Source organism: Ranitomeya imitator, chromosome 2 (genome assembly GCF_032444005.1).
Source record: "Ranitomeya imitator isolate aRanImi1 chromosome 2, aRanImi1.pri, whole genome shotgun sequence".
Classification (NCBI taxonomy): Eukaryota; Metazoa; Chordata; class Amphibia; order Anura; family Dendrobatidae; genus Ranitomeya; species Ranitomeya imitator.
In genome coordinates this window covers 432208006-432232785 of record NC_091283.1, presented here as the reverse complement: position 1 = coordinate 432232785, position 24780 = coordinate 432208006, and the positions used below count along the sequence as shown (strand labels likewise).

The 24780-nt window shown below is 43.2% G+C and overlaps 1 protein-coding gene across 1 annotated transcript in view; it reads left to right on the top strand.

Moving 5' to 3' along the window:
- Positions 1-3175: 3175 nt before the first annotated feature.
- ATP9A (ATPase phospholipid transporting 9A (putative)) overlaps positions 3176-24780 on the top strand; it is a 151521-nt gene continuing 129916 nt past the window's right edge. The window contains exon 1 of the mRNA XM_069750893.1: positions 3176-3320. Coding sequence (XP_069606994.1) covers positions 3253-3320 — 68 coding nt within the window. The 5' untranslated portion in view covers positions 3176-3252. The remainder of the gene's footprint in view (positions 3321-24780) is intronic.

The window sequence follows — 24780 nt, the reverse complement described above, 5'->3', positions numbered from 1 at the left end:
CTTGTGTCCTGAAATGTTATTCCTGGGCGTAATATCTCCAACAATCTGTCAAATGTTTGAATAGACATGCGACAGTAGAGATAAAACTTGTCTGGATGTTCCCGCAGAGCTGTATATAGCCGATGAAAATGGCCTTTAGTGAGGCGTTTAGTCAGAAGAGGATGCGCCCACATTCTTCTGCTCCTCCTTCGCGGATCCACAATCACAGGGTATGGGTGCCCAAACCGACGAGACAATAGCCAGTTAAACAAAACCCGCTGCGTTGGGGTGAACTGCAGGTGGTCAGACATGGTCCAAATGTTACAACAACACTCCAACAGTTGCAAAACCACAAAATGACCATATGGGAGTGAGACACCTGTTGTAGAGGCCTTAAATAGGGTTGATGAGGGTAATTTAAAGCAATTTCAGCCGCCAAAACCGTTAAATGTCCATTTTGTCAGGTTGCGTGAAAAATACGCATTACGGTGGGCATACGGATTACATACGCAACATTACATGCACAAAATACGCGACCACACCTTGCCTACGGAGTTCTTACGGATCACCGTATTTCTAATTTTGTAGCGTATTACGGCCGTAAAATACGGACAGTATTTTTCAACGCTGAGTGTGAGGCCGGCCTGAGGGTTTAAATTGTGGGTTGAACCAGGCTAGCTGTCACTGGATTCGATTTATATAAACAACCCAGAATGGAGGACATCCAGGCATCACAGGAAGTACGTAGGTAGATATCAACAAATATTTCAGCATTTGCTAATTTACAAATCGGTTTGCAATTCACTACGCATTAGTTTGCAATGGGTGACTGCTATTTTTGGATTTGAAATTCGCTTTTGGCACCTTCTACCTTAATGTCACATATTCCGTCACTTTCTCAAAAAAAAAAAAAAAATTATGCTGCACACTGTGCTATTTTTCAAAGGCCTGTTTCAGACGTCTGTGATTTTTCACATCTGCAAAAAAAAAGTGTCATCAGTCTTCTAGATCTGATTTTCATCAGTGTATTGTTAGAGTGTCATTTTTCACTGAGTTTTTTCTCATATGAGAAAATAAATTGCAAATCATCTCCTTCCAAATATTAAACACGGACAGCCCATGGACTGCACTCTGATGCCATCCGTGTGCTGGCAGTGATTTTCACCAACCCATGGACTTGTATGGGTAATTTTGATCCATGACACATATCGCCATGATTTTTTGCAGACACATGGTGAATAGCACCATAGACATATATTCTATCCGTGATAAACACTCACATGATACACAGATGTGTATAGTTTTTTTCTACCGATTTGTCCTTTGTATCGTCCACTGGTACACATGTGGCGGTGATGGTACACCACTTTGGGTCAACATTGTATTATGGGCATATGTGATATATATTTATACTAGATGGTGGCCAGATTCTAACGCATCGGGTATTCTAGAATATTCATGTCCACGTAGTATATTGTACAGCCACGTAGTATATTGCCCAGCTATGTAGTATATTGCCCAGTCACGTAGTATATTGCCCAGCCACGTAGTATATTGCCCAGTCACGTAGTATATTGCCCAGCCACGTAGTATATTGCCCAGTCACGTAGTATATTGCCCAGTCACGTAGTATATTGCCCAGTCATCTAGTATATTGCCCAGTCACATAGTATATTGCCCAGCCACGTAGTATATTGCCCAGCCACGTAGTATATTGCCCAGCCACGTAGTATATTGCCCTGCGCAGGCGGGTACTACGGAGGACATAGAATGAACTTCAATCCAATATTGCGGCCAGCATGCAGCCAGCGGGTAAGGTAAGGGTGAATAAAACACCCAAAAACTCCGCCCATATGACCGAAAACCGGTCCCGCCAAATTCAAGTGACAGGTTCCCTTTAATCCCATCCCTGACCCCTCCTACCTCATGACCTCATCTCAGCCCTCACTCCGTGCAACATTAACCTCATAATCTCTCTCCTAGCCCTGCCAGCTCCTATATTCCCTCGTCATGTCGACCTCCCTCGAGGGCCGGGCGCATTTTTCAGCACGACCTGGCACCTGCTCACAGTGCCAAAACCACTGGTAAATGGTTTACTGACCATGGTATTACTGTGCTCAATTGGCCTGCCAACTCTCCTGACCTGAACCCCATAGAGAATCTGTGGGATATTGTGAAGAGAAAGTTGAGAGACGCAAGACCCAACACTCTGGATGAGCTTAAGGCCGCTATTGAAGCATCCTGGGCCTCCATAACATCTCAGCAGTGTCACAGGCTGATTGCCTCCATGCCACGCCGCATTGAAGCAGTCATTTCTGCCAAAGGATTCCCGACCAAGTATTGAGTGCATAACTGAACATTATTATTTGATGGTTTTTTTGTTTGATATTAAAAAACACTTTTATTTGATTGGATGGGTGAAATATGCTAATTTATTGAGACAGGTTTTTTGGGTTATCAGGAGTTGTATGCCAAAATCATCAGTATTAAAACAATAAAAGACCTGACAAATTTCAGTTGGTGGATAATGAATCTATAATATATGAAAGTTTAATTGTAATCATTACATTATGGTAAATAATGAAATTTAACACTATATGCTAATTTTTTGAGAAGGACCTGTATACTTGTGTCTTCAAGGCGGAATATGGGCAGTATGTCCATTTCTTTACACGTCTGAATGAGGCCTAACTGAAAGGTTGGAAACCTCTGCTGAACAGGACGGATCTCGTTATAGGTCAGCGGCGTCGACGGAGTATGTACTGTAGCGTCTGAGAGATCAGTCATTGTGTCGTCATGTCTTTTCAATTCGGACACTGCAGTGTAGGTGTGACCAGAGCCCGGCGTTAGTAAAGAATATTTCGTGCTTAATTTCACCGATGTCTAATTTCTGACACATTATACATTACTATGAGGGCTCTTTACGTCACTGTGATATTAGATACAGGAAAGAAATATATCTTGGTACCGTGTTAGCCAGTAGATAGAAAAATATCTACTGCCATTAAAAGGTATCAACCACTGAGGACTCTGAATTCTAGATATTGTGATATTAGAAAAATGCAAAGGGGTTAATGAAGGTGCAGCCATTGTACTGCCTGTGAATGGAGGAGACAGAATGAGCTGGTGGACAATCCTCCAGCAGACCAACCCTCTTGTTACTTGTCAGACTGGAAGAGAGCAGGAAACTGAGGGAGCAACCAGAACCAGACTCCACCTTCCTCCAGCAGCTCCAACATTCCCAGCAACACCCACAGCCTTACAGCAGCCAAGATGACGGATAATATCCCCCTGCAACCTGTCAGGCAGAAAAAGAGAATGGACGGCAAACACAAGAGCGGGTAAGGGCCCCAGAATCCATCCTGCGCCCCCAATAGTGTGCACCTGCTCCATTGTCCAGGGCTGTGCCCAGAAGCCCAGTCTGCAGGGGTGGTGAAGGGCCACACTCTGGACAGCAGGGCCCCAGGAAAAGCAAACCCAGATTGAATTCTTTTTCTTTTTGTCTTCTTCGCTCTTGAATAGCAGATACGGTCGTGGCTATTATTATTGGGTTTACCCCGTATTGTGTCACAGGAAACTCCTTGGAAATTGCGATTCCTGGGCTTCATACACTGGTTGTAAAGATATTGACCACCGTCAGACGCTATGTTTACCTGTTATATACAACGTATAGTTATAGGCTGTATATATAGATATATTTTATATATTTTACTGTCATAAATTGTGATTTATTGATTATATTACTTATATAGCGCCAACATATTCCACAGCGCTTTACAGACATCATCATCTCTGTCACAGATGGGGCTCACAATATTAATTCCCTATCAGATATCATTGGAGTGTGGGAAGAAACCCGATGCAACCCACAGGCCGGATTCACGCATCCATGTTTCGTGGTCTGACTACAGACCGACCGCAGGTCTCCTGACTGGAAACCGACAGCCTCATATGCATGTATGATTGTGTCGAGTTCGGGTCCGGAGAACCACAGATGATCTGATGGACCACGAAACACGGAGGCGTGAATCCGGCCAAACAAAGAGACAGCATGTAAAATTCATGGAAAGAGCAAACTCAACCGATATATGGACAAGCAAAAAAACACCAAGCAGAAAGTAGATATAAAAATGCCTTTATTATATATAGTTGGCAAAATAAAAACAAAACATTTGTGCGCATAACAGGACTAAAGAGTACGGTAGTTCATATGGTTGTTCAATAAACTAATGGTAATGGCTGACCCAGTTTATATACAAAAAGAAGTAGGGCTTCCCATAAATAGCAAGTGTATTAAAACAGAGGGGGGTGCAAAATTTGAACGAAATAATGTGGAATAAAATAACTCATAAAGTAAGGTGTATCGAAGTACGAAAAATATATATCCACAAAATATCCACATAGCAGTGTAAAGTGCAATGTGCAAAACTGCAATAGGTGTACTATGACACAGCAAAAAGTACGATCCTGGAAAAAAAGTGCCAGGTGCGAAAAAAAAATATATAATGGGAGATACCCAATAGCTACCTTTCTGGGTCTGCCACGTCCCGAAATAGCGCACCCCGACGCGCGTTTCGGATTTTTATCCTTCGTCAGGGGGTGGGGACGTGGCAGACCCAGAAAGGTAGCTATTGTGTATCTCCCATTATATATATTTTTTCGGTTGAGTTTGCTCTTTCCTTGTAAATAGTGGTTTTTCACTTCCTTCACAGAGCACCATTCACTGTAATGCGACTTATAACTCGTTTATTATTGATTTTATTTTGAATTATTGGTGATTTCTTGGTTCATCTGTGTGTCCTAACTATGTAAAATTCATGCAGAATTTGTCCCCGGAGGGATTTGATTCCAGGCCTACTGGCACTGCTGAGGGGATGTGCACAAGGCATCTTTTAGGCTACTTCCCACGAATTAGTTTTTGCTGCGTATTTTTGAAAAATGCAAGTACGGTAACTCATTTTACTTAATGGGTGCAGAAACTCTGCAAAATCAGACACTCACCAAAAACTCATCGTGGGAACTTCGCCTTAGAGGCTGATGCACCTGCCGAGTTTTCTAAGCCGAAGACGATCAGAAAAACGCCATCTGCATTTTCCTGATGTTTCTCCGTTTGCGTTTTTCCTGACGTTTATGCGGCGGCTCAGCCACCGGCGTCTTTTTTTTTTTTTTTTCACATTCAAACAGCTAGCGGTTTCCAAGTGGAGGATGCCCAAAAAACGAACATGCTACTACTTGTAACCGCTTCAGACTTTCGAAGCCTGAAACTGTTAAAAGAAGTGTCATAAGTCAGCACATGAGCACAGCTAGTCGTCTTAACATTGCTGTGCATTATGATCATTCTTTGTAATTTTTTTTCAGTGCTTTTCATGCGGGTTCCTGGCAAAATCCGCCTGAAAAATATCCTTATGGTAGGGTCACACAACCGTTTTCGCTCCATCAGAGCAAAACTGTTCAGTTATTCTGATCAGAGTTTGATCAGAGTGGAATCAGTTTTTGTCAGATGTGGAAAGATTAAAAAAAGTTTCTCCACCTTCTCTATTCTGTGAGTGCGTGAAAACCGAACCACGCTCTGATGTCATCCGAGTGTGGTCCAATTTTTTTCACAGACCTATAGACTTGCATTGCCGAATCTGATATGACACCAGAATCAAAATCGGACATGTGCACAGTCCCATAGAATATCATGGGTACGAGTTCTATTGATGAAAACCACAGTTATCTGAGATAACTGGTCGTGTGCACGAGCCCCTATAGTGCTAACCACTGAGCCATAAATACAAATATATTCCATCATTAAAATGATTACACAGTATCTTATACAGTACAATGATTATATACATGGAGGGTGCTATCACCTGTGTTATTTGAGTGCTCAGTCTGGTTAATTTGCAAGACAAAACATATCGGAATATTCTGTTTCTGCTCACCTGGGATACTAGGAGGGCTGCTGATACCACGTCTACCAATATCTGCCAGGACGTATGTCCCTGCGGAGCCAGAATAGCCCTTACCCCTTAGGCTGGAGTAACACACGACGTATAAAAATACTATCCGATTTTTACAGACCAAATAGGCAGAAATGTTCCCTGAACAGTGATCCGTATGTCATCCGTAGGCAAGGCGTGGCTGCATATTTTGCGCATGTAAACCTCCGTATGGCGAGATTTTCTCGCCGGCTTGCAAATTGGACATATATATTTATATTTCATACAGCGCTAGATAGCAGAAAAGCCGGTAATTCAATTGCCGGCTTTTGCTATCTCCTTATCAAACCCGACAGGATATGAGACATGGTTTACATACAGTAAACCATTTCATATCCCTTATATTTTTACATATTCCTCACTAATAATGTTAGTAGTGTATGTGTGCAAAATCTAGGTCTATTTGTCTAATTGTCTAAGGGTCACTTCCGTCTCTGTCTGTCTGTCACGGATATTCATTGGTCGCGGCCTCTGTCTGTCATGGAATCCAAGTCGCTGATTTGTCTCGCCAGCTGCCTGTCATGGCTGCCGCGACCAATCAGCAGTCAGTGCCGGCTTCGTACTCCCCTCCAGTTAGTCAGCGCTCACACAGGGTTAATGGCAGCGTTGACCGCGATGTAACGCACTCGGTTAACGCTGCTATTAACCCTGCATGACCAACTTTTTACTATTCATGCTGCCTATACAGTATGAATAGTAAAAAAATCTAATGTTAAAAATAATTAAAAAATAAAAAATAGTTATACTCACCCTCCGTTGGCCCCCGAATCGAAGCGGCCGGTTACCGATGCTCCTCACGACGCCCTGGTGACCGCTCCATGCATTGCGGTCTCGCGAGATGATGACGTGCAGTTTCGCGAGACCGCTACGTCATCATCTCGCGAGACCGCAATGCACTCTTCAGACCAGAACGCGGCAGGAGCATCGGTAACCAGCCGCTTCGATCCGGGGGCTCCGGAAGGTGAGTATGCTGTATATATACTATGTGGCTGGCCAATATACTACGTGACTGGCCAATATGCTACGTGGCTGGCCAATATGCTACGTGGCTGGCCAATATGCTACGTGACTGGCCAATATGCTACGTGACTGGCCAATATGCTACGTGACTGGCCAATATGCTACGTGGCTGGCCAATATGCTACGTGGCTGGCCAATATGCTACGTGGCTGGCCAATATGCGACGTGGCTGGCCAATATGCTAGGTGGCTGGCCAATATGCTAGGTGGTTGGGCAATATGCTAGGTGGTTGGGCAATATGCTAGGTGGTTGGGCAATATGCTAGGTGGTTGGGCAATATGCTACGTGGTTGAGCAATATACTACGTGGACATGCATATTCTAGAATACCCGATGCGTTAGAATCAGGCCACCATCGTGTGTGTGTGTGTGTGTGTATGTATATATATGTGTAGACAGTTATTTTAGCTATTCTATTGTAACCTGTTAGTGTGATTTTACTGTACACCGCACTGAATTGCCGGCTTTTCTATTGAGCACCGCTGCGTATTTCTCACAAGTCACACTGATGGTCCGTGTGTAATCCGTATTTTTCTCGCCCCATAGACTTTCATTGGCAGATTTTTTGCGCAATACGCTGACTAACACTGCATACTGCGATTTTCTCAGCCCGTAAAATGCAGCTGCGAAATATATGGCAGATAGGAGCTGCCCCATAGAGAAACATTGGTCCGTGTGCAATGCGTTGTTTTTGCGCCTCTCGCTCGTCCGTATTCCTCTCTAGGGTGACCCCGGCCCTACATAGCTCTCCGCTGAACTCTTTTTCTTTTTTGGTCGACAGTTCTTTTTCTCTGCCCTCCACACATACACCTGCGTGCTCGATTCAGCAAAGCATAAATCTGTTATTAAAGGGGTTGTCCAGAACAAACCGCTAAGTCTGCAGTCACTCAGAGAGACTGCCGACTTATGAATCCCTCCAGAGGCTGCACCCACTGCCCCTTCGTTCTCGGGTCTGAGAAAGGCGAATCCTCTCCGCACACAGTGCATGCTCTGGGGGGATTCATAAGTCACTGTCATCTGAATGAGCCCCAGTGCACCGCTACCTCCGGTATTTGGCCGTGCATGTTTGCGAGGCTGTCGGCAATGTCTGAGTATGGCCATCTTAAATCTCTAGACATAGGCTCTACGACCGCACGTATCTCTAGAGAACAGTTTTCTTTTACAGGTTTTGTAGGATTTGATCACTGCGTCATCTGTTGTGTGTTTAGGGCGTGCGTACGGCTCACCGCTTATTTAGTAACAAAGGTGTGTCTAGTGCCAACACCGCAAAGATGAAAACTTCCTCAACGCCTTTTTGCATCCATTGCTGATTATGATCTCATCTGCCATTGTTTTAGGCCACGTTCCCACGATGAGTTTTTGGTGCATTTTGGTGTTGCAGATTTTTTTTTTTACCTATTAGGTTACTTACATTCTTCACTGTGTTTTTGAGTTTGTTTTATTTTCATGCCTTTTTTTTACTCTGCTTTTTTTTCTCTTTTTGGTATGTCATAGCTGATATAGTCATGTGTGCATTACATGCATTTTTAGTGCGTTTTTGCTGGGGACAATCCACACATAATACTCACCATACCACAAGAGAAATTGACATGTTGCGGATTTGAAACACGCGTCGTGGGTCAGATTACACTGCACTAAAAAGAAGCACAGTGGGCAGGAGACTTCTAGAAATTCATCAACAATTATGCCTCATAGGTAGATGGGTAAAATTTCGAAATCAGTAAATCGATTTGTACTAGTAATAATCAGGAAGCTAGGAGTCCGGGGAATGGTGCATTCCGGAAAAGAGAAGATGGGATTTAGCCCTTTAAAGAAGCGCTCCTTCCATCAAAATTATCCTCTTAACCCCTTAAGCCCCGAGGGTGGTTTGCACGTTAATGACCGGGCCAATTTTTACAATTCTGACCACTGTCCCTTTATGAGGTTATAACTCTGGAACGCTTCAACGGATCTTGGCGATTCTGACATTGTTTTCTCGTGACATATTGTACTTCATTTTAGTAGTAACATTTATTCGATATAACTTGCGTTTATTTGTGAAAAAAACGGAAATTTGGCGAAAATTTTGAAAATTTCGCAATTTTCCAACTTTAAATTTTTATGCCCTTAAATCACAGAGATATGTCACGCAAAATACTTAATAAGTAACATTTCCCACATGTCTCCTTTACATCAGCACAATTTTGGAACCAAAATTTTTTTTTGTTAGGGAGTTATAAGGGTTCAAAGTTGACCAGCAATTTCTCATTTTTACAACACCATTTTTTTTTAGGGACCACATCTCATTTGATGTCATTTTGAGGGGTCTATATGATAGAAAATACCCAAGTGTGACACCATTCTAAAAACTGCACCCCTCAAGGTGCTCAAAACCACATTCAAGAAGTTTATTAACCCTTCAGGGGTTTCACAGGAATTTTTGGAATGTTTAAATAAAAATGAATATTTAACTTTTTTTCACACAAAATTTATTTCAGCTCCAATTTGTTTTATTTTACCAAGGGTAACAGGATAAAATGGATGCCAAACATTGTTGTACAATCTGTACTGAGTACGCTGATACCCCATATGTGGGGGTAAACCACTGTTTGGGCGCATGGCAGAGCTCGGAAGGGAAGGAGCGCCATTTGACTTTTAAATGCAAAATTGACAGGAATTGAGATGGGACACCATGTTGCGTTTGGAGAGCCACTGATGTGCCTAAACATTGAAACCCCCCACAAGTGACACCATTTTGGAAAGTAGACACCCTAAGGAACTTATCTAGATGTGTGGTGACCACTTTGACCCACCAATTGCTTCACAGAAGTTTATAATGCAGAGCCGTAAAAATAAAAAATCATATTTTTTCACAAAAATGATCTTTTCGCCCCCAATTTTTTATTTTCCCAAGAGTAAGAGAAGAAATTGAACCTCAAAAATTGTTGGCCAATTTGTCCTGAGTACGCTGATACCCCGTATATGGGTGTAAACCATTGTTTGGGCGTATGGCAGAGCTCGGAAGGGAAGGAGCGCCATTTTACTTTTCAATGCAAAATTGACTGGAATTGAGATGGGATGCCATGTTGCGTTTGGAGAGCCCCTGATGTGCCTAAACATTGAAATCCCCACAAGTGACACCATTTTGGAAAGTAGACCCCTTAAGGAACTTATCTAGAGGTGTGGTGAGCACTTTGACCCAACAAGTGCTTCACAGAAGTTTATAATGCAGAGCCGTAAAAATAAAAAATCATATTTTTTCACAAAAATAATCTTTTCGCCACCAATTTTTTATTTTCCCAAGGGTAAGAGAAGAAATTAGACCACAAAAGTTGTTGTGCAATTTGTCCTGAGTGCGACGATACCCCATATGTGGGGGTAAACCACTGTTTGGGCGCATGGCAGAGCTCGGAAGGAAAGGAGCGCCATTTGACTTTTCAATGCAAAATTGACTGGAATTGAGATGGGACGCCATGTTGCGTTTGGAGAGCCCCTGATGTGCCTAAACATTGGAACCTCTCACAAGTGACACCATTTTGAAAAGTAGACCCCTTAAGGAACTTATCTAGATGTGTGGTGAGCACTTTGACCCAACAAGTGCTTCACAGAAGTTTATAATGCAGAGCCGTAAAAATAAAAAATCTTATTTTTTCACAAAAATGATCTTTTCGCCCCCAATTTTTTATTTTCCCAAGGGTAAGAGAAGAAATTAGACCACAAAAGTTGTTGTGCAATTTGTCCTGAGTGCGACGATACCCCATATGTGGGGGTAAACCACTTTTTGGGTGCATAGCAGAGCTCGGAAGGGAAGGAGCGCCATTTGACTTTTCAATGCAAAATTGACTGGAATTAAGATGGGACGCCATGTTGGTTTGGAGAGCCCCTGATGTGCCTAAACATTAAAAACCCCCACAAGTGACACCATTTTGGAAACTAGACCCTCTAAGGAACTTATCTAGATGTGTTTTGAGAGCTTTGAACCCCCAAGTGTTTCACTACAGTTTATAACGCAGAGCCGTTAAAATAAATTTATTTTTTTTTCGCAAAAATTTTTTAGCCCCCAGTTTTGTATTTTCACAAGGGTAACATAATAAATTGGACCCCAAAAGTTGTTGTCCAATTTGTCCTGAGTACGCTGATACCCCATATGTGGGGGGGAACCACTGTTTGGGCGCATGGCAGAGCTCGGAAGGGAAGGAGCGCCATTTGGAATGCAGACTTAGATGGATTGGTCTGCAGGAGTCACGTTGCATTTGCAGAGCCCCTGATGTACCCAAACAGTACAAACCCCCCACAAGTGACCCCATATTAGAAACTAGACCTCCCATGGAACTTATCTAGATGTGTTGTGAGAACTTTGAACCCCTAAGTGTTTCACTACAGTTTATAACGCAGACCCGTGAAAATAAAAATTCTTTTTTTTTTCACAAAAATGATTTTTTAGCCCCCAGCTTTGTATTTTTACAAGGGTAACAGAATAAATTGGACCCCAAAAGTTGTTGTTCAATTTGTCCTGAGTACGCTGATACCCCATATGTGGGGGGGAACCACTGTTTGGGCTCATGGCAGAGCTCGGAAGGGAAGGAGCGCCATTTGGAATGCAGACTTAGATGGATTGGTCTGCAGGCGTCACGTTGCATTTGCAGAGCCCCTGATGTACCCAAACAGTAGAAACCACCCACAAGTGACCCCATATTGGAAACTAGACCTCCCATGGAACTTATCTAGATGTGTTGTGAAAACTTTGAACCCCCAAGTGTTTCACTACAGTTTACAACGCAGAGCCGTGAAAATAAAAATCCTTTTTTTTCCCACAAAAATGATTTTTAGCCCCCCAAATTTTTATTTTCCCAAGGATAACAATAGAACTTGGACCCAAAAAGTTGTTGTCCAATTTGTCTCGAGTACGCTGATACCCCATATGTTGGGGTAAACCCCTGTTTGGGCGCACGGGAGAGCTCGGAAGTGAAGGAGCACTGTTTTACTTTTTCAATGCAGAATTGGCTGGAATTGAGATCGGATGCCATGTCGCGTTTGGAGAGCCCCTGATGTGTCTAAACAGTGGAAACCCCCCAATTATAAATGAAACCCTAATCCAAACGCACCACTAACCCTAATCCCAACTGTAACCCTAACCACACACCTAACCCAGACACACCCCTAATTCTAATCCCAACCCTAATCCCAACCGTAAATGTAATCCAAACCCCAACCCTAGCCCCAACCCTAGCCCTAACCCTAACCCTAACCCTAACCGGAAAATGGAAATAAATACATTTTTTTTAATTTTATTATTTTTCCCTAAGGCTAGGTTCACATTGCGTTAGGGAAATCCGTTTAGCACTAGCGGATTGCGCTAACACAATGTCTTTTTAGGTGTCGTGTTTAGTGGTCGCGTTAACGTCCCCGCTCTGGAAGATCGGGGATCGGACCTCGGGCGCGCCGCGGACGCTGCAAGCAGCGTCTGAGGCGCGCCACAAAAGAATGGCACCTTGCTAGCGCGAGCCGAAAATGGCACGCTCTAGCGATGCGCTACACCTGAAAATCACATTGCTGTCAATGGTTGTGCTAACGGACCCGTTGCACGGCGTTAATTGTGACATTTTCGCCGTGCAACGCTGTCCGTTAGCGTTAACCCATTAACGCAATGTGAACCTAGCCTAACTAAGGGGGTGATGAAGGGGGGTTTGATTTACTTTTATAGCGAGTTTTTTAGCGGATTTTTATGATTGGCAGCCGTCACACACTAAAAGACGCTTTTTATAGCAAAAAAGTTTTTGCGTCTCCACATTTTGAGACCTATAATTTTTCCATATTTTGGTCCACAGAGTCATGTGAGGTCTTGTTTTTTGCGGGACGAGTTGACGTTTTTATCGGTTACATTTTCGGACACGTGACAGTTTTTGATCGCTTTTTATTCCGATTTTTTTGTGAGGCAGAATGACCAAAAACCAGCTATTCATGAATTTCTTTTGGGGGAGGCGTTTATACCGTTCCGCGTTTGGTAAAATTGATGAAGCAGTTTTATTCTTCGGGTCAGTACGATTACAGCGACACCTCATTTATATCATTTTTTTTATGTTTTGGCGCTTTTATACGATAAAAGCTATTTTATAGAAAAAATAATTATTTTGGCATCGCTTTATTCAGAGGACTATAACTTTTTTATTTTTTTGGTTATGATGCTATATGGCGGCTCGTTTTTTGCGGGACAAGATGACGTTTTCAGAGGTAACATGGTTATTTATATCCGTCTTTTTGATCGCGTGTTATTCCACTCTTTGTTCAGCGTTATGATAATAAAGCGTTGTTTTTTGGCTCGTTTTTTTTTTTTTTTTTCTTACGGTGTTCACTGAAGGGGTTAACTAGTGGGCCAGTTTTATAGGTCGGGTCGTTACGGACGCGGCGATACTAAATATGTGTACTTTTATTGTTTTTTTGTTTTTTTTTTATGTAAAGAAATGTATTTATGGGAATAATAGTTTTTTTTTTCTGCTTTATTTAGGAATTTTTTTTTTATTTTTTCACTTTGTCCCAGGGGGGGACATCACAGATCACCGATCTGACAGTGTGCACAGCACTCTATCAGATCGGTGATCTGACATACAGCCGGGCAGGATTAGAGCTGCAGCTGCAGCCTGATCCTGACCCGGAAGTGCTCCCTGCAGGACCCGGATGCAGCCCGGCGGCCATTTTGGATCCGGGGACTGCAGGGAGAAGACGCTCGGTACACGGTGAGCATATCACCGTGTACCGATCGTCTCAGGGAAGCCCGCAGGGAGCCCCCTCCCTGCGCGATGCTTCCCTGCACCGCCGGCACACCGCGATCATCTTTGATCGCGGTGTGCCGGGGGTTAATGTGCCGGGAGCGGTCCGTGACCGCTCCTGGCACATAGTGCCGGATGTCAGCTGCGATAGGCAGCTGACACCCGGCCGCGATCGGCCGCGCTCCCCCCGTGAGCGCGGCCGATCGCATATGACGTACTATCCCGTCCATGGGAATTAAGTCCCAGGTCACCTGGACGGGATAGTACGTCATATGGGATTAAGGGGTTAATGTATTACAGGCATCATATTATATAGCACTGTGTACTTACAATTCCTCACTTTGCCTTTCCACCCAGTTAATTCTTCTCTTTTCCAGTAATCTATGACATCATGTGATTAATAACTGACTAGCTGAATCCTTCTAAACTCTATGTAGAAACAGGAGGTCAATTTTCTCTGCACAAGTCATGAGTCAGTGTAATAGTCTATGGCAGGGGGGGGGGGAACATCTGGGTCAGGAGTTGAAAACGAAGAAGGGGATGATAAATGCAGGGACAAGAGACTTCCTGTTTCTACACAGTAGAGAAAAGACAAAATTAGCTCGGTAGAAAGGCAAAATGAGCAATTGTAAGTACACAGTGCTATATAATATGATGCCTGCACTATATTAAGAGGATAAAAACTTTGATGGAAGAAGTGCTTCTTTAAGCATAAGGGTAGCTGTACGCGTAGCAGGTTTATGGGAGAAAAAGCAGTGGAATAGAATAACACTGTAGGTTACATTGTCCCCAAGCTAGAGTTGCAACACAAGTCTCTGTCATGTCCCTATAGTTTTACTTTTCCTTTACATTGTATCATTGTATCCTCCAGAAGTCCAAGCTGTTCAGTTCACAGATGATTGTTTTCCAACTACTAAGCAGTTCTGTTCACACGTAATGTTTTTTTTTCTGCATGAAAACACAGCATAAATTATGCTTATTTTTATGCAAATTTACTTGGAGTTAAGACATTTTGATCTAAATAGACAAAAAATACAATAAAAACAATGAAATAATTGACATGCTGTAATTTTTAAAAAGTCATCACAGGTCAAAAACCGTAAAAAAAAAAAATAAATTACACCATGTGAATAAGATTTTAGAAATGTAATTCATTTTGCTGTTACTGTAAAATGCTGCAGAGCCCCGTTCTTGTGATTGGCGGGGTTCAAGATTTAGGACCCCCTGTGATCCTTAGAAAGTTAACACCTATAACTTGTTTATAGCAAATGTATTAGAAAATATCGTGTTATGTCTTTATTGAAACAACTAGATTCAGGATGTAGTTGATTTGGATCCTGAACATAAAGTCGATACATTGCGATAGAGTAAAGGTGGCCCCCAGGGGACCACAATGCTTAGGCTGTCAAACCCCATTTTCCTGACCACCAGTTTTTTAATTCTTTAGGCTGCGAGCATGCACTCGCTACGGAATTCTGTGGGGCATGCAGCACTGGGTTATGCCGTGTCGCTGGTTAGTGCCAGTTTCGGGTCATTTTTGTGAACAGAGTTTGGCCGGTTTCACATTTGCGGTTGTGTCCCCAGCGTTTCTTCCGCAATTATCCGCATGCGTTGTGTTTTCCTATATTTAACATTAGAGATAAATGTGTCTGCGATCGGTTGCGTTTTGCCGCGTTTGACGCATGCGTCGTTTCGTCGTCTGCGGTTTGGCGCGGTAAATGCAGCATGTAGTAATTTTAGAGGCGTCAATTTACCGTCTAGAAACGTATGCGGTTGTTAGCGCAAGGAATGCGGCAAAAAACCGCACTACTGTCTATGGGAACGCATGCGTACACATGTCTTTGCGTACCCATGCATTTGATGCGCTTGCGTACTTCGGACTGCGCATGTCCATAAACTGATTAAGACATGCCCATTAAAGACACAGCCTCCTGGAAAAACCAAACGCATGCGCATGAAAAGCGCAAACACATGTAAAACACATGCAAATGCTGCGTTTTTTTTACCATCATGTGTAAGCTGATGCGGATAATAAACACTGCGTTACCAGACGTTTGCATGCGTTTTTGCATGCGTCTGCGGTTGCGGACAATACGCTGCGGACTTAACCGCAAATGTGAAACTAGCCTTTGCGCTCTGTGCGCCTGTTCCACTCTTTTGATGCAAGCAGCAGTCACAGTGTCTCCTATGAGTATACAGCAATCTTAATGTCTCTTATGTAATGTACTAGATGGTGGCCCGATTCTAACGCATTGGGTATTCTAGAATATGCATGGCCACATAGTATATTGCCCAGCCACGTAGTATATTGCCCAGCCACGTAGTATATTGCCCAGCCACGTAGTATATTGCCCAGCCACGTAGTATATTGCCCAGCCACGTAGTATATTGCCCAGCCACGTAGTATATTGGCCAGCCACGTAGTATATTGCCCAGTCACGTATTGCCCAGCCACATAGTATATAGCACAGCCCACGTAGTACGGTATATTGCCCAGCCACATAGTATATAGCAGAGCCACGTAGTATATTGCCCAGCTCAGAGCCACATAGTATAGAGAGTTAAAAAAAAAAATCACCTATAGCCCATTGAAGTCCTGCTATACTTACCCTCCGCCGCCTTTCTCGCTCCTCTCCACGCTCCCGGGACCGCTCCATTGCAAGCGGCAGCTTGCGGTCTGGTCCCAGGGCTTTTGTAGTGGTGGAGCAGGACCTATGATGACGTCGCGGTCACATGACCATGATGTCACGGCAGGTCCTTGTCGCACACCAGCCCTGGGACGGGAGCGGAAGCTGCCGCTTGCAATGGCGCGGTCCCGGGAACGTGGAGAGGAGCGAGAAAGGAGCGAGAAAGGCGGCGGAGGGTGAGTATAGCAGAACTTCAACGGGCTATAGGTGATTTTTTTTTTAACTCTCTATACTATGTGGCTCTGTGCTGGGCAATATACTACGTGGCTCTGCTATATACTATGTTTTTTTTAATTATTTTTATAACAAAGCAGGGTGTGACTAATATATAAAAATTAACTTTTAATAAGTAATACTAAAAATGCAGTGTGTACAGTGTATACAGTGTGTAAAAAATTGGAACGATCTCACCTCTGGACTTCTTAACGGTGAGGCCACTCATATCCTCAGCATCTGGGAGGGGGGGTCCATACCCCTAGGTTGAAGGGTCCCCCACGGAGGTGGAGGGACTATACATCAGTTTCCCCTGATGAGTTTACCACAAACGAAACGCGTAGGGAAAGAAATGTGTTTGGTTCACTGGGGTTAATTGATATTCCGGACAGCGTGGATGGGTACATGTGCGGTCAAAACTATGGACCCCCCCCTCCCAGATGCTGCGGATATGAGTGGCCTCACCGTTAAGAAGTCCAGAGGTGAGATCGTTCCAATTTTTTACACACTGTGCATGTCTCTAGAAGAGTTACAGAGACAGGACATATGCGTTCCTATTGCATTCCCAGAACATTGATGGGAATGCATTATAGGCAGTGCGAATATATTACTTATACACACTATATGCTCCCCTGGTAGGAGTAGTTCTCCCTTTTTTTCCCTGTACAGACCGACACTGAAGCGTCAATGTGGATGGTCTCAGGGATCTGGTTAATTGTTAATTCCCCCGAGATTTGGGAATTTGTTTTGTGAGTCCTTTTTGTCTACTTTTATATGGTTTTTTTATACCATTTTTAGTATTACTTATTAAAAGTTAATTTTTATATATTAGTCACACCCTGCTTTGTTATACTTTTTTGGACTGGTGATACACCGCTATTTTGTACATTTTAATTATTTTTAACATGACATATTTTTACTATTGATGCCGCATAGGCAGCATCAATAGTAAATAGCTGAGGACACACAGGGTTAATAGCAGCGGTAACGGAGCGCGTTACACCGCGGGCCGTTACCGCTGCCATTAACCTTATTTGAGCGGTGAGCGGAGGGGATTACGGAGCGGGCACCGGGCAGTGAGTGCAGGGGAGTAGGGGAGGGACTAATCGAACTGTGGCCGTCGCTGATTGGTCGCGGCAGCCATGACAGGCAGCTGCCGAGACCAATCAGCGAACGAATAACCGTGACAGAAGGACAGACAGACAGACGGAAGTACCCCTTAGACAATTATGTATATAGATATACTGCAGTTCTTGTATTTTCTATTGTGTATACACAGCAGTCTGTATTTCCTATATAATGTATATACAGCTGTCTTGGTTTATCATAAGTGATGTATGTATACTAGCCCTGTGTATCTTATGTGATGTATATACAGCAGTCTGTGTCTCCTATGAGTTTAAGCACTCTCAATGTCAGTTATGTGATGTATATACCGCAGGCGGTGTCTCCTATGTGATGGGTGCAAAGCAGTCTGTGTCTCCTATATGATGTGTATATATATCAGTCTCAGTGTCTCCTATGAGATGTATATACAGCAGTCTCAGTGTATCCTAAGTGATGTATGTTTGTATACTAGTCCCTGTGTATCCAATGTGATGTATGTATAGCGGCCTAAGTGTCTCTTATGTGATATACACAGCAGTCTCAGTGTCTCATATGAATATATGTACAACAATCTGTGTCTCTTATGAGTATACAGCAGTCTCGGTGTCTCTTAAGTGATGTATATAGAGCAGTCTCATTGTTTCTAATGTAATGTATACAACAGTCTCAGTGTATCCTATGTGATGTATATACTGCGTAAGTTTTATAAACCTACTGTGAGCAGTGATGAATTTCCCAATTGTGAGGAGACCTGCAGTGTAAAATATCAGTGTTTGGAACAACTTGCTGCTGTGAGTTCTTTACAAAGTTTACCATTGCAAAGAGTCACCTGCACTCCAGACCAACGCAAGTTTGGAAAAGCAGTAACAAGTTAAACACAACCCCCTAATGTAATACGCCTCACCAAAGAGAAGCAATATCAGCCACCACACTAGAGCTGAGTTAATGAAATGTTTGACCAAATATAGCAAGATCATTTTTGGGTTAATAATTTTGTACGGCCCCCGAATGATTGCACGTGGCAGAAAAAAGTATCCTTACCCCTACTATAGAGATATCGCAATCCATAATCGTGTGTATGGGTCCTCAGCCACGTACCCTTTTATCCACATGGACACAGATTTGGAGGGGACGCTGGCTGTCCTTTTTTGACCGATTGTTTATCGAGTCTTACTGGCAATGCTTCATGGAAAATAAGTATTCAAATTGGCGCTCTCACAGAAGGAAAGAAATGTATCTAACCGAGAGGGGCTTTTACTCCAAAACAGTTGTCTGCAGGTGAGTGTCTGTCTTGGATTATGTCCATGTTGTAAAACATTGGCTTATAGGTCAACTCCCTCCAATAGGTGGAATTTCTGATAGATTTCTTTCTTTCTTGAAGAGAGTTAATTTGCATTGTCTGAGAGAAAAAAGAATAAATCTCATTACAGAAATAAGATTGGAAGCTTCATTCTAGTTTTATCACTGTTTCTCATCTAAGTAGGCATCTAGATTCATAGAATCATAGAATCTTATAGTTGGAAGGGACCTCCTAGGTCATCTGGTCCACCCCCCTGCTCAAAGCAGGATTCACTAAACCATCTCAGAGAGATGTCTATCCAGCCTCTGATTGAAGACTTCCATTGAAGGAGAACTCGCCACCTCTCGTGGCAGTCTGTTCCACTCATTGATCACCCTCACTGTCAAAAAGTTTTTTTCTAATATCTAATCTGTCTCCTCCCATTCAGTTTATCCCATTGCTTCTAGTCTTTCCTTGTACAAATAAGAATAAAGATGATCCTTCTACAATGTGACAGCCCTTGAGATATTTGTAGAAAGCTATTAAGTCTCCCCTCAGTCTTCTTTTTTGCAAGCTAAACATCTATATATACATAATCGTCTAAGGGGCACTTCCGTCCGTCTGTCTGTTTGTCTGTCTGTCACGGAAATCTCAAGTCGCTGATTGGTCCGCGACCAATCAGCGACGGGCACAGTCCAGCAGCGAAATGGCCGCTCCCTGCTCCCCTGCAGTCAGTGCCTGGTCCATACTCCAACACTTCCCCCCCCTCCCCCCCGTTGGCGCCCGCCACCCACCACCCACATAGTGTTTTAGCAGTCTGTTAAACAGACTGCGTTACACTGCGGCATAATGCTGTGTACTGCAGTCTGTTAACGCTGCTATTAGCACTGCGTGACGAACTTTTTACTATTGATGCTGCCTATGCAGCATCAATAGTAAAAAGATATAATGTTAAAAATAATTTTTAAAAAATGGTGCTATTATCACCCTCCGGCGTCAACCGATGCGCGCGAGCAGCGAGGCTGCCGCCAGCTTCCGTTCCCAGAGATGCATTGCAAAAATAACCCAGATGACTTAGCGGTCTCCGCTGTATACTATGTGGCTGCTATATACTATGTGGCTGCTATATACTATGTGGCTGCTATATACTATGTGGCTGCTATATACTATGTGGCTGCTATATACTATGTGGCTGCTATATACTATGTGGCTGCTATATACTATGTGGCTGCTATATACTATGTGGCTGCTATATACTATGTGGCTGCTATATACTATGTGGCTGCTATATACTATGTGGCTGCTATATACTATGTGGCTGCTATATACTATGTGGCTGCTATATACTATGTGGCTGCTATATACTATGTGGCTGCTATATACTATGTGGCTGCTATATACTATGTGGCTGCTATATACTATGTGGCTGCTATATACTATGTGGCTGCTATATACTATGTGGCTGCTATATACTATGTGGCTGCTATATACTATGTGGCTGCTATATACTATGTGGCTGCTATATACTATGTGGCTGCTATATACTATGTGGCTGCTATATACTATGTGGCTGCTATATACTATGTGGCTGCTATATACTATGTGGCTGCTATATACTATGTGGCTGCTATATACTATGTGGCTGCTATATACTATGTGGCTGCTATATACTATGTGGCTGCTATATACTATGTGGCTGCTATATACTATGTGGCTGCTATATACTATGTGGCTGCTATATACTATGTGGCTGCTATATACTATGTGGCTGCTATATACTATGTGGCTGCTATATACTATGTGGCTGCTATATACTATGTGGCTGCTATATACTATGTGGCTGCTATATACTATGTGGCTGCTATATACTATGTGGCTGCTATATACTATGTGGCTGCTATATACTATGTGGCTGCTATATACTATGTGGCTGCTATATACTATGTGGCTGCTATATACTATGTGGCTGCTATATACTATGTGGCTGCTATATACTATGTGGCTGCTATATACTATGTGGCTGCTATATACTATGTGGCTGCTATATACTACGTGGCTGCTATATACTACGTGGCTGCTATATACTACGTGGCTGCTATATACTACGTGGCTGCTATATACTACGTGGCTGCTATATACTACGTGGCTGCTATATACTACGTGGCTGCTATATACTACGTGGCTGCTATATACTACGTGGCTGCTATATACTACGTGGCTGCTATATACTACGTGGCTGCTATATACTACGTGGCTGCTATATACTACGTGGCTGTGTTATATACTACGAGGCTGTGTTATATACTACGAGGCTGTGCTATATAATAATAATCTTTATTTATATAGCGCCAACATATTCCGCAGCGCTTTACAGTTTAACAGTTTCAAACACAACAGTCATAGGTAACAACGTTAACAATACAATAAAGCAAAATAAGACGACCCTGCTCGTGAGAGCTTACAATCTACAATGAGGTGGGGGAGATACAAAGTACAGGTGTGTATTTACAATGATGTATTTACAATGATGGTCCAGCCGTCTTCAGGGGGTGGGGGGTAGATGGAGATAGTGAATGGGCTACACACACAAACATAAAATGACTTTGATTAGTTAACATGGTAGGTCTGAACAAATGTGTTTTGAGGGAGCGCCTAAAACTATGCAAGTTGTGGATGGTCCTAATTTCTTGGGGTAGAGCATTCCAGAGGATTGGCGCAGCACGGGAGAAGTCTTGGAGTCGGGAATGGGAGGTACGGATCAGTGCAGAGGTTAGTCGAAAGTCATTTGCAGAGCGCAGCGGTCGGCTAGGCTAATAGACCGAAATGAGGGAGGAGATGTATAGGGGTGCAGCACTGTGGAGAGCTTTGTGGGTGAGAACAAGTACTTTGAATTGTATCCTGTAATGAATGGGCAGCCAGTGTAATGACTGATGAAGAGTGGATGCATCTGAGTAACGATTAGCCAGATGGACGACCCTGGCTGTTGCATTAAGGATGGACTGGAGAAGGGAAAGTGGAGTGAGGGGAGGCCAATTAATAGAGCGTTGCAGTAGTCCAGGCGGGAGTGGATCAGGGCGACAGTGAGGGTTTTGTTGTCTCCATGGTGAGAAAAGGACGGATTCTAGAGATGTTCTTTAGGTGTAAGCGGCACGAGCGGGCAAGAGATTGTATGTGGGAGGTGAAGGAGACATCGGAGTCAAACATAACACCCAGACAGCGTGCCTGCTGCCGGGGTGTAATTATGGTGCCACCCACGGAGAGGGAAATGTCAGATTTAGGGAGGTTAGTAGAAGGCGGGAGCAGCAGAAGTTCAGTTTTGGAGAGGTTGAGTTTCAGATAGAGAGCGGACAAGATGTCGGAGACTGCAGACAGTCAGTCAGTGGCGTTCTGTAGTACAGCAGGGGTAAGGTCAGGAGATGACGTGTATAGTTGTGTGTCATCAGCATAAAGATGGTACTGAAAGCCAAATCTGCTGATGGTCTGTCCAATTGGGGCTGTGTAGAGGGAGAAGAGAAGGGGGCCAAGGACTGAGCCCTGAGGTACCCCGACAGTGAGAGGAAGAGGAGATGAAGTGGAGCCAGAGAACAGAACACTGAAGGAGCGGTCAGAAAGGTAGGAGGAGAACCAGGAGAGAGCAGTGTCCTTAATGCCTAGTGACTGGAGCCTAGAGAGTAGGAGAGGGTGGTCAACAGTGTCGAAAGCTGCAGAAAGGTCGAGGAGAATAAGCAGAGAGTGGTCACCGTTACATTTTGCTGTCAGAAGGTCATTGGTCACCTTGATGAGTGCAGTTTCTGTCGAATGTAGGGGGCGGAAACCGGACTGTGAAGGGTCTAAGAGGGAATGAGTGGAGAGGTAACGGGTAAGGCGGGAGTAGATCAGGCGCTCCAAGAGTTTTGAGATTAAGGGGAGATTGGAGACCGGTCTGTAGTTGTTTGTGCAGGATATACTATATGGCTGCTATATACTACATGGCTGTGTTATATACTACGTGGCTGTACTATATCCTGCACCCCGAACCCCCGACATCCAGTGCCCCGAACCCCCGACATCCTGCGACCACTCAGTGACAGACGCAGTCCAGCTACGAATTGAATTTAAACCACACTTCGCTGATTGGTTCGTGGCCGGCCGGGCACAACCAATGACCGATCAGCGACAGGCGCAGTCCGGCCGCGAATTGGCGCCAGATTTCAACCATGCTTCACTGATTGGCCAGCCGGGCGCGACCAATCAGCGATATTGGCGCGGAATTTAACCCCAAACTCACAGCGCGACATACATACATACATACATACATACATACATATTCTAGAATACCCGATGCATTCGAATCGGGCCACCATCTAGTAGTAATAATAATAATAATAATAATAAGCGATATTGGGGCAGAATTTAACCCCCACGCATAGCGCGACATACATACATACATACATACATACATACATACATACATACATACATACATATTCTAGAATACCTGATGCGTTCGAATCGGGCCACCATCTAGTAATAATAATAATAATTTATTAATATATTGCCAACATATTCCACAGCACTTTAAACATTCCCAAATCCGGTAACCATTCCTCATAGGACATGGTTTGCTGACCGGTCACCATTCTAGTCGCTCTTCTCTGAACTTGCTCCAGTTTGCTGATGTCTTTTTTAAAAATGTGGTGCCCTAAACTGGACACAGTATTCCGGGTGAGGTCTGACCAAAGAGGAGAAGAGGGCAACAATGACTTCACGTGATCTAGACTGTATGCTTCTGTTAATACATCCGAGTTGCATTTGCCTTTTTTGCTGCTGCATCACACTGTTGACTCATGTTCAGTTTATGATCTATCAGTATACCCAAGTCTTTTTCACAGGTGCTGTTGCTTAGCCCTATTCCTCTCATTCTGTATATGCTTTTTTCATTTTTATTGCCCAGATGTAGTACTTTGCATTTTTCCCTATTAAAAATCATTCTGTTTTTTTGCAGCCCACTGCTCCAGTTTATTTATAACTTTTTAAATCCTCTCTCTCTTCTCTAGTATTAGCTATCCCTCCTATCTGTGTCATCAGCAAATTTAATCCGTTTACCCTCAATTCCTTCATCTAAATCATTGATAAAGATGTTGAACAATACAGGCCCCAGGACAGAACCCTGTGGTACCCCACTTGAGACATTCTTCCAACTGGATGTGCAGCCATTTACAACCACTCTTTGGGTCCGATCACTAAGCCAGTTATGAATCCATCTAACAGTAGCCTTGTCCATTCCATACTTAGTCATTTTTTCAATAAGGATGGTGTGAGATACTTTGTCAAATGCTTTGCTGAAGTTAAGATATACTGTATCTACAGCATTTCCCTGATCCACCCAGTAAGTGATTCTGTCATAGAAGGAAATTAAGTTAGTCTCTGACATGACTTATTAGTTACAAACCCATGCTGACTCTGTTTAATCACTTCATTCTTATCCAGGTTTATATACATGTTGTTTAATAATTTGTTCAAAGATCTTTCCTGGTATAGACGTCAGACCTGGAGACTTGAATTCATTTATGTTCGCTAAGTGTTTCCTCACTATCTTTCTGTTTATAGATATCATGGATTCTTCTATTCTTTTAATAGGACAATACTGTAAATCAACAATCAGAAATATACAACTTCAGGCAGGAAAATATTGAAAGGCACCTGAAGGGAAGGCAAATATGTACACTAGATATCAACCTCAAAGCTCTCTTTGGAAAAAAATACATGACAGTAAACATAGTTTAG